Source organism: Cariama cristata, unplaced genomic scaffold (assembly GCF_000690535.1).
Source record: "Cariama cristata isolate BGI_N322 unplaced genomic scaffold, ASM69053v1 scaffold1239, whole genome shotgun sequence".
Classification (NCBI taxonomy): domain Eukaryota; kingdom Metazoa; phylum Chordata; class Aves; order Cariamiformes; family Cariamidae; genus Cariama; species Cariama cristata.
This window is the reverse complement of record NW_009637167.1, coordinates 9,698-20,955: the sequence shown is the minus strand read 5'-3', so window position 1 is coordinate 20,955 and position 11,258 is coordinate 9,698. Positions and strand designations below refer to the sequence as shown.

Here is an 11,258-nt window from a genome sequence, read left to right as displayed (position 1 = left end):
GGGAGTCGTCTGCTCCCACCCGGGGTGAGTGGGGTCTGCGCTCCCTGGAGCCCTAGGGAACCATTTTGGAGGAGGAACGTGAAAATTCAGGTCCCAGTTGACTCACGTGGGTAAACTGGGTGGGAGAGGCTCCCCACAAACCAGAGCAGCGCTCCTCATCGCTGTTTTACCCTGAGCTGCCATCTGTCCCTCCTGGGAAAGCCCCCCAGCCCCTCTCCCCTTGCTTGGCAGCCGCGGGGGATGATGAGGAAGCCGTGCAAGCCAGCGCCCCTGCAAGCAGGAGACTGTTGCGGCGCTGCCAGCAGCGCGGGTCCCGGCCTGTTGCTCGTGGGCGGTGTTTCACCTGCGAGACCCCTCGGGTCGGGGGTGCGGGGAGCTGTTGGAGGGGGCTGTCACCGCTGTCGGAGTGAGGGCTGACCGGGAACGTGTGACGCTGTCCGCACGGAATAACTTGTTGGGAGCCCTGCCCTTGGATCAGCAAAGGCCGGGCACTCTCTTTGGGCTGGGCTTGAAAAAGGTTTATTGCTGCCTCCCTGGAGGACTGCTGCCTTCTGTCACAGCTGAGAAGGTTAAAGGATGTCGTTTCAAAGGTCTGTTTCTGGGAAAGTGTCCGTATCCTAGACGGAGAATAGACTGACTGCTTAAGTTCATGACACTCTACTGACTTAACTGAGTTTAGGATTAGATCTTGGGTTTGTGTAGAAGTCACCCTCCATCTATCCTGCATTTACACTCCTTGGGGGGGACTGTAAAATGGTTTGATCTTCCCAGAGACAAGATCAAAGTGTTGGATCCCTGAAGGAGCCCCTGGAGCTGGTCTCAGTTATTCCATTGTGTCTAGTGGGGCTGTGCTTACAGCCCCAGCCTTGAAAAGACTTTAAATGTTTCCCTGATAGAATTATCAGAGCTATTGGCCTGCTATTTTGGGAGCAACTCTAAGGTCAGGCCCTGATAAGTAAGCATTTAATTACACACTTAACTTCATTCATTGATAATAACTCATATGTGTGTGGGTGTAAGTATAGGCAGGTTTCTTATAGTAATTTTGTTTAATGGAAGCACTTCTAATTATCACACCCAAGATTGAAATGTGATGCGTTGGAACAAACTTAGTGGAAAGCCCAAAGCTGAGCCTTTTTACCTAGTTGATTTTTATTTTTATTACCCTCCCCTCCAGGTGTAGTTCTGAGGCAATCCCAAGAGCCCAAAGAGCTGTGGGGATATGTGCAAGTTCGAAGTAAGGCCCACATGTTCTGGTGGCTCTACTATGCAAATAACCCAACCAAAGACTTCACAGAATTACCTCTCATCTTGTGGCTTCAGGTAAGCTTTGGTGAAAGACACTTAAATGATAATTCTTTCCATCTGTGCCTGGTTCAGTCTGATAGGCACCTTGCAGCTGTACAGAAGTAATATTAAAAATTGTCTGATTCTAAATTATTCGCCTCATTAATGAGGTATTCAGGTTAGGAAGAAATAATGAAAATATCATTCTGCAATTGTAGTGTGTCCTCAACTGCTCACCTTTCATTGAGTTAAGTTGCAGAACTAGAGGTTGTTCTTATCTTTCATACAATAGTAGTGCTTTTTGTGCCAGACACTGCAAGTACATTATAGCATCGCAGCTCCTTTCCTGAAGAGCTTATGGTTTAAACAATGTTCAGAGAGAGTGAGAGTAGGTAAATAATCAGAGATATAGAAAGATTTCTAAATGGAAACAGGTGAGACTGATTGTTTAGAGGTTGGTCCCATTCAATCACAGTTTGATAAAAAGCAGTGGTGTGTGCTCCACATTCACCTCCAGCAGTACATTTCAGAAGTTAATGTTGAATATAATCACTTGATGACTTGCTCTTTTTCTTTCTGGGTTATTTCTTCAGAATGAAATGCACATGCTGTATATGCTGATAAAACTAATGACTTGCAAGCCTCTGTAGGTAGTTAACTTTTGCATTCAAGTATTAAGGGAATAAGGGGAAGGGTTTTCAAACTGCACTCACATAGCATGCAGCTCATTAGATGCTTTCACAAGTGGGTGATTACTTTGCTGTTTAAATTCTTGCTTTCAGAAATGGCACTTGAACACATAACGAAAGAGGACGAGGAAGAGAGTAGTGCAAAAACCTTTTTTTTTTTTTTTTTTAAACTTACAGTTTGTCATTCTACTTACTGGCTTGCTTTTATTTTTCTCCTGTCTGTCATATCTGTACCATGCTGCCTTTTAACTTATTTGTCATTTGGTATTTCCCCACAGGGAGGTCCTGGAGCTTCAGGCTGTGGATTTGGGAATTTTGAAGAGATTGGTCCATTAGACAAAGAAATGAAACCAAGAAATACAACCTGGGTATAGTAGAGAGTTCAGCTTCTAATTACTGATCACAAATGTTTGTTGCTTGTGTAAGCAGATGATTGCTATGCAAAAATGCACAGAACAGTTTTCATTTAAAGTTCAATAGAACTATAATATTTCATCTTAAAATAGTGTGGTTAATAAATTGTCTTATAGGAATAGCCTTGTTAAGAACTGAAGAATAAACCTATTGATTTGATTTAATGGAGTATCTCTGGGCTTCCATGAATTTGTGAATTTCGTATGTCTGGGAAACACGGAGCAGAGAAATTCTAGAAAGATGTTATTTCAGATCATAGCTTCATTGCATGCAGTCATAGAGGTTTTTCTGGATGGCTGGCAACGTATAACCTAGGGCTCGTAATTACAAGTCCAGTATGGCCTTCAAGGGAAAACAAATTTCAGCTGCCTGTGAAGGTGGACGTTTATTTAATGAAATGTATTTGTGCTCTGAGCTACCAGTAGTCTAACTCCTCTGGAGTTCCCTAGATCGTATGGGTGATCTGCCTTTGGATCACTGGGATTTTTTGGGAGCCTTTTTTGTTGCGGATTGGGCAAATTGAAAGACCTTATGTTGTTCCTCTTTATTTGTGAGCCTTACTGCTTTGAGCCATGCTAGCTCTCTGTGCTGATCTACTGATTTTAGTTGTACACTTATAACTATACAACTATAGCATTTGCTATAGCAATTTCACAAAAGCCCAGCAACCCAAAAGAAAAAATGTGTTATTTTACATTCTGACAGACAAGTCTCACCTGTACCATGCTCTCTTTTGGACTTGCAGCTAATTTTTCTGCAGGTTCTTTCAGGGCCAGAGGTCTCGTGGTTCAGTTAATCATTTGTGCATTCAAAACTAAGGTTTTCACTGGTGCTGAACTGAGGTTTCATACAAACTTTTCTGCTTGTACAGTTGCAGGCAGCCAGTATCTTGTTTGTGGATAATCCTGTGGGCACTGGATTCAGTTATGTGGATGATTGTAGCTTGTTTGCCAAAAACCTTACCACAGTAGTTTCTGATATGATGGTCTTTCTTGGAGAATTCTTCACATATAGAACAGAATTCCAGGTAAGTGAATTGAATTCTTGGTTAGAATCCTATTTTTCCTTGCTTTTAAACAGATCTCAAAAAGAATTAGTGAACAGACTTCCAGATGGGCAATGTTTGCTATTGGGTGGCATGCATTTGGTGGGAGTCAGTGCAGGTATAGCCACTGCCTCTTATTTCCAGCAGTTCAGAAGTTGTATCTTGAGTTTGGCGCTAGTTAGATGAGCAAGGGGGTGTATTATTGTGTATTATGCGATCCAAGAAGCATATAGGATCATGGCTGTTTCTAGTTCCAAAATACTGAAATGCCTGCTTCAAACCTTTTCCCAGTAATTACACCAGGATGTTACAGAAATCTTATCTGCAGCTTAGAATCTGAAAAATATCCAGTGTTTGATAGTGAGAGGTGAACAGCCGGTGCCTGGGTTCTGTGGGAGACGGTTGGAGGTATCCTCTGCCCGATGAGTTCATTTTGTGGCTCCTCTCTCTCCAGACCATCCCATTCTACATATTTTCTGAATCTTATGGAGGTAAAATGGCTGCTGGCATTGCTTTAGAGCTGCATGAGGTAAGTAGTTGGAGGATGTCGTTCACTTTTCACTTTAAAATGTGGTGTTCTACAAGTACTTATATTTCCTGGAATATGCTGCCCCTATTGCCTAATTCAGACTGTTACTTATTTTTTTCACTTAAAGAAAACTGGTTGTAGAGTCGTGAATATCTAACTAAAAGTTGATATGTTTGTTTGTTTGTTTTTCCTTTTATTCACCAAGGCTGTTCAAAAAGGGACCATAAAGTGCAATTTTATGGGGACTGCTCTTGGAGACTCCTGGATTTCTCCTTTGGGTAAGTTTAAAATCCTCAGACTGTGGGTGGTTTGTTGTTGTTGTTTTGTTTTGTTGGGTTTTTTTATCATTCCGTGGGTACCTAGAGTCAAAAATGGCAGCTGTGCCTTAAATGAATTAAGTCTGTAGTGAGTCTAGTAAATCAAAAAGAAATATTTCAACATTGGAAGCTGTGATTGAAGAATCTACCTTTAGAATGTATCTAGATTATGAAAAGTCAGAGAGCAAAGTCAGTGAGAAGCATACTTGTATTTGAAGTGGGGTGGTGGTGAAATGTCCCTACACATCTCTACAGCCTCTGAGATGTTTTGGTAAGAGTATTGCACTTAAAATGTGGCCACCAAATGATTCACAAGTTTGCAACTGAGGTTTTCTCTTTCTTTTCACAAGACCTTGTGCTGAGGAACTAATGTGCTTACCAACCTGGAAGAGATAGGGGGTGTGTCTGGTGGAGGACGAAAACCAAATTAAAGGACTCTTGGTCCTTCAATGAGATTTGCAAGGGCAGGCTTCACAGGTTCTTTGCAGCATGGGACAATGTCAAGCAAACTGCCCTCTCTCTCCTATCAGCTGATCCCTGGGACCTTACAAAAAAATGTGTTATAAAACAAATCTGTTTTATAACTAGATTTTTTTTTTTCCCCCTGTAACTTTTACAAACAGATCAGTTTGGACAACACCCATTCACTTTTCAGATCTCTCCCCATGCTCTAGCAATCTAGCAATGTACTTCAGTGTTGGGGTGAGAACATTTTGGTAAGAACATGTCTGATGCTTTAAATAAATGTCACTGATTAATGTTTAGGGGCTAATGATGTTGCAGTGCTTTTATTGGTTCTCAGGATTTGCAAAGAACCTGCTCTGTGGTACATAACCTTTGGGCTAAACTGAGCTGACAGTACCTTTTTACTGATTAATTCATCTCCATATATTTCTGTCACAATCATTCTTGCTACAATAAAGGAAAAGTAAAGGAAATTGTCTGTCAAAAACTTCCATGTTTGAAATCTGTTCTGTTTCTTTAGACTCTGTGCTGTCTTGGGGACCCTACCTTTACAGCACTGTAAGTACCTTCTTAAACTCTTCATCCTCACCTGATTACTTGTGCTGCCATGCAGTACAAATGGATGTTGATTTTTAAGGTTAGCTCTTAGCTGGAATAAAACCTCGAATGCACAGAGACTGTTAGTGAGAAATGAATGTGAAATTATAATTAAAACTGTCCACCTTTGTGTTTGTCTTCCAGTCCCTCCTTGATGATAATGGTCTAGCAGAGGTGACTGCTGTTGCCAAAGAAATAATGGATGCAATAAATAAAAATCAGTATGGGCAGGCCACAGTGCTCTGGGGCAAGGCTGAAGACATCATTGAAGAGGTGAGATCTTCTTTGACCCGCATTAATAACTGGTGCCTGGGGAAGCACACAATTTCAGGTTATCCTTTCTATGAGCACTGGGTTGGCATGAATTCTCCAACCCACTGCCCAGTCTATTTTGCCAGTATTTGTTTTATCCTAGTGCTGATGTAAAAGAGCTGTTTGTTTGCTGTGCACCACTGTGTGATTGTAAGAGGCAGTGAGTAGGGCGACCCATGTGGGCTTGCAGTATTGCATCAAGGTTTCAACCTGGCACATCACTTAAATAGATGCTTAATTTTTAGCATGCAACTAGTCCCATTGATTTCTAGAGCCCAGTTTCAACTTAAACGAGCTGTGTCTCCTTGAAAGCTTTGTTTTGAATATTGAAAACTGCATCCAGCAAGACACGAATTTCAACTTAAGCATAGATCTCTGTTTAAAGAACTACAATAGCTGTACAGGTTAGAAAGGAACCTCAAGTTATGCCCTGTTACTGTGGGTTACTGCATCTTGTTACTTAGCAAGTTCCAGCTTAAAAGATACATAAAGTTTTGCCTTTTTTTTTTTTTTTCTCCTGTTGAAGGGTTGCTTCAAAATCTCATTCTTTGTTGTGTTTTTGTTTTAGTGCGAGTAAGGCTGTGGCTTCCTCAAATGGAAGGACTAATCTGGAGCTTCTTTCTTTTCTTGCTCTTTTTTTCCATTTGTTTTCAAGGAGTCATAGGATGGTTTGGGTTGGAAGGGCCCTTGAAGCCCATCTAGCCCCAACCCCCCTGCCACAGGCAGGGACACCTTCCACCAGACCAGGTTGCTCAAAGCCTGATCCAGCCTGGCCTTGTTTTGTTTCATAACTGATAGTGCCTTGCATATAGTTGGTTTCACTTCTTACTGTTGGGCAGGAACTTGTGGTTCCCATTTTGCCTTTCTGTTCAAGTCTGCTTGTCTTCTCCTCCCAGCTGTGATATTGCTGTCAGGGTGCAGGCACTTCATTTCTTCTAGGGTTGCTGTTATGAGCTGATTTCTGACCTATGCATCAGAACTTTTTTAAATTTAAAAAATTAATAAACCAGGGCTTCAAGAATCTCAAGTAACTTCTCTAATGGCAACACTGATCACCCTTGTCCTTTGGATGCAGGTAGTCTGCTGTTTGCATCAGAGCTGCCATTCTGCAATTCTTCGATGTGTCCAGATGTCAGTAGTTCCAACAGAGAAGTGGCTGATACCTGTCACCATGTTCTTGGGGAAGCATTTCAGATTTTGAAGGGTTGTAGACTAGGAGGATGTTGAGCAAGAAGCAGCATCAGGCTAGACTACATCTAGCAGAAAACACCATTTGAAAGCATCATCTGGCATTGCAGCTCTCTAGAATGAGTAATAAGAATCTGCAGTCATTTGCAGGGTGTAAGGCTTCCTGTAGTTTCACGTCCGTTTCAGAGAAGTAAATAGCATCTCTGGCACAACCCATGTGTGAACAATACAGACTTGAGAAATCTCTTCCCCACTTCTAAAAGCAAATGTAGAACCAAAGTTTTTCCATAAGTGTCTTCTTGACGTGTAGGTAAAATGGCAGGTCACAGGGTCCTTTATGTAGGATTTACTTATCTCTTTTTTTGGAAGAGAGTCTGTTCCTCATATAAGAAATGTTTTTGTTACAGTATTACTGAAATTATCTTGTGTTTTCAGAACACAGACAATGTGAACTTTTATAACATCATGACTAAGGAGGTTCCAGAAGTGAAATCAAATGAACAAGAAAATCTCCATCTCAGTAAGTTGCGTTTAAGTACTTGAGCTTCTGTGGCCCTATGTTTGCATTCGTGATTATTCAGCTCTGATAGTGGGAACAGCCTCAATTTAGCACATCCCTAAAATGGGGCCTTCAGATCCAAAGGATATTGATATTCTCCTGAGCAGAACTTGTTTACTCTTGCATAAATAGGGATAAATAGGAATGCGGAACAACCCTTCTATAGATTACACCTCCACCTATACATCCTGCACAAATTAGACTGAGGAAGTAGTCAGTATAATTGCGACATAGTTTTATGACCTTTAAGTTGGTTCCTCTTTGTGTCTTTCATTTCTGTCTTCAAGTGAGCACACAAAAATGTCTCATCAATATAAATAGTCTTATTAGACTCTTTTGCTCCATGATGTTTATGCATCAATGTGAAAAACATACGTATAGAGTTTCTTTCAAGCTCTGTATCTCTTCCTATTGGCTCCAGCAGGGAAAGTGAACGGCACAGTTAACTCCCAAAAGTAAAGCACTGCAGCACAAAAATAACTGGTCTGTTGAGAAGAAGAAATTGTGTCTGTACCAAGTGGCTAAAGCAGAAGCCGGTCCCCTGAAAAAGTGCTGTATTAGCCAAAAGTGGAGATGGGTGGTTGGGTTCTTCCCATATCATCTGCTGACCTAAATAAGGCTTGACTTCAGTGGTTTCTAGTAAAAGTAAGAAAATCTCTCTCTGGTGTTGCATTTTCATTAGAAAAGAGTTTGTTGGCCATGACTGTAACACTGAAAATTGTTATCTATGCAGGCAGACTGTCTTAAGTGTGCCAGTAACCAAAGTGTGTTCTCTCTTTTTCAGTAGGACTTTACCAACGCCATGTCAGAAATATGCATAAGGACAGCCTAAATGAATTGATGAATGGACCCATCAGAAAGAAGCTAAAAATTATTCCTGACTGTGTGAAATGGGGAGGTACTTTCCTGCCTGCTAGCGTGCATCTAATGAGTCCATTATTGCCATTTACAGTATTGCAGTCTATAGGAAGATACTTTACTGTAGTAAGCAGTCACATTAAATTGTCGTTATCCTTGGGCCTAAGAAGAGGACTTATTCTCAGAAATGAACATATAGTGGGACAGGCCCATGGGACCGGATGTGGTTCTGATTCTGCTGCTTCTAGCTATCTTTAGCCAAGCAGCTAAAAATACAGGAGGAGGAGGAAGATCCTCCATATCTCAGCAGCTGGTTTCTGTCTTTCATGCAGTCTTGCTGAAATTGCTGTCAGTTTTTCTCTGCCAGAAATTTGATATCATGTAATGCTGCATGGTGTGGAGGGAAGGGTGTAAAACAAAGGAAAGCTTAAAGGACTGATGCCAGCACCCTGTATGTGTAAAATAGGAACCAGAAGCTACAATGCTGTCTGTGAGCTCCAGTGGGAGTGTGGCTGCTTTCTGATTCTCTTTAATTCCTCAGACTGATAAATCACTGGCTGCCACTTTGGGCTAGGACTGGTTTTTATGCAGCAGTGAACTGCATTTTAGAACCTTTAGCCAATTGCTTCTGTCCCAGCTTGGGAATGACATTCTTCATCAGTGTAAGTTTGTCTTCTTTCTGGTTCCAACCAGGTCAGTCCAGAGATGTCTTTGAGAACATGGCTGAGGACTTCATGAAACCTGTCATTGATATTGTTGATCAGCTTTTGGCAGCCAACGTCAATGTTACAGTCTATAACGGGCAGCTGGATCTCATTGTTGACACCATGGGTAAGGGACTTCTTCACTGGGGTTGGGAACAGGACACATGACAAGTAGAATGTGAAGTTGCCAGTAGTATTGGTACCTGAATCTCTTCAGTCTTCTGTGCAAATCTCCTGTCTAACTGGCAGCCCTTAAATAGTACAGTCATAAATGAGCAGCTCTTAGTAGGTGTTGTTTACGTCCATCTGAGAGAGGCAATTCCATTATCTCCATTATACTGTGGGAAATGGATCTACACCACCAATAATTGCTTGTTTCAGTGAAGCCCATAAGTAAGTAGGTAGCTAATAATTCGCTTAATTCTTCTGGATAGACACATATATATGTATGTACACTCATTCGTCAATGAAGAGTGAGGACAGAAGAATAAATACGTGGAGATTATCCTCTCTACTGCTGTACCTTGAAGATCCTGTTCTCTGGGGCAAAAGTCATATCTTGCTACAGATTTGTGCACAGCCTTCACTGAGTGACCTGCAGGAGAGAGCATGGTACCAGGTGAGATGGAAGAAGGGTGTTGGTAATCAATCAGGGAGGGTGGCTTTGTCCCTTGCTGCTTGCGAGATACAGGCTTGATCAAGCGGCAGTTTGGGAGCCAGGCCAAGTGTTGCTGAAACACGTCATGTTGTGAGATTGCCATGCTCTCTTCCATTCACCTTTTCTTATTGATTTAAATAATCTGCAGACACAGCAAAAATCTTCATATGTTGCAAAAGGCTTTATCCTTTGTCTGTCTCTGCCCACTTAGATATTCAGATGCCCTTCATGAACAACATAGCAATCAATAAATCAGGAAACAGAATATTTAGGCTGTTAAAACAGATGAGCAGTTAGTGGTGCTTCAGTTTGTCACATTTTGAGCTAAAATTGAACTGCAGTTAATATGTAAATTCTTCAAGTAGTTCAGAGGTAGGCTGAAGCTTTGTCCCCCTTGGTGTCTTGGAATTGGTGTTTTTGCTGCCTTGACTGCTACCTTCTCTAGCAGGCACCTGAAAACAGAAAACCTTTCCTGGTTCTTCTTAACTGTAACAGAGAAGCAGTATCTCTTCTGATTTCCAGTAGTGGGATTTGTTGTGGCTGATTCTTCTCCATGGCAGGACATTCAGGGTGTTTGAGGAGTAAAGCAAAATACATCAGAATTGCTAGGGCTGCAGAGCCTCTAAGAGGCACGTGTTCAACTTGTGCAATCATAAGTCCATTTTGTGTACATCTTCACTGTTTGCTTTTTCCCTTCTCCCTCCATTGGTTTGTTTCAGCTTGTCCTGAACACAGCCATGGTCATTTTCCTAGGCATAGCAAAATTGTTTTTAGAATCTGAGCACACAGAGACTTTCCGCTAACTCTGCTGTATAGGTATCTAGTACAGTGGGCATCCAGCTGAACTGGGACTCCCAAGTTGCTATGTCAGTATTGGTAATCAAGCATATCTGTTATTTCTAACAGGGCAGGAGGCATGGATCCGGAAACTGAAATGGCCTAATTTGGACCAGTTCAGCCAGCAAAGGTGGAAGGCACTCTATGTGTCTCCAGAATCCACTGAGACAGCTGCTTTCCACAAGGCCTACGAGAACTTCGCTTTCTTCTGGATTCTTAAGGCTGGGCACATGGTAAATAATATACTTCTTGGGGTGGGAGGCACCATTATGGGCAAGAAAACTGAAGATGCATATATGCTTGCTGTCTTCTTCCTTATAGCAGCTGCTTACCATGTGCTGTCATCTCTGTGCCTAGGTACCGTCTGATCAAGGAGAGATGGCACTGAAAATGGTCAGGATGGTGACCCAACAGCAGGACTAGGGAAGGGGAGGCCAGCTGGTATGGCTTCCTCTTGAGTGTCGGTGCTCTTGCAGAATGTGAGTCCAGAAGAATAAGCCGCAGAAGGAACAATGGCTGTTTGGACACATAACCTCTTCAGTCTTGCTGATAGTGTGTGCAAGTGCTTATGGAAAGCCATTTTTTTTCCTTGAATGAGTTGTTGCTTTTGAATTTGTAAGCTGTGATTTGCTGCCTTAGCACTGTTCATAATGACTCTTTGTCATGGAGGGAAGTCCACTGTTACAAACAACTAGCTCTGAGCCTTTGACTTGGAAGGATAAGGACTTTGTGCTTTTGTTAAAAGCTGCCCTTCCCTGAATGCTCTCTTGTCTGTTCACACAGCAAGATTAAAACTGAT

General features: G+C 41.9%; 1 protein-coding gene across 1 annotated transcript; it reads left to right on the top strand.

The window, feature by feature from the left end:
- Window positions 1–1,248: 1,248 nt before the first annotated feature.
- On the top strand, window positions 1,249–10,882 carry SCPEP1 (serine carboxypeptidase 1). The gene is made up of 12 exons (XM_009708166.1): window positions 1,249–1,323; window positions 2,255–2,344; window positions 3,262–3,417; window positions 3,890–3,964; window positions 4,170–4,242; window positions 5,267–5,304; window positions 5,488–5,616; window positions 7,279–7,363; window positions 8,187–8,300; window positions 8,954–9,091; window positions 10,529–10,692; window positions 10,817–10,882. Exons 1-12 carry the CDS (start codon window positions 1,249–1,251, stop codon window positions 10,880–10,882), a joined length of 1,203 nt encoding a protein of 400 aa, XP_009706468.1.
- Window positions 10,883–11,258: the final 376 nt, after the last annotated feature.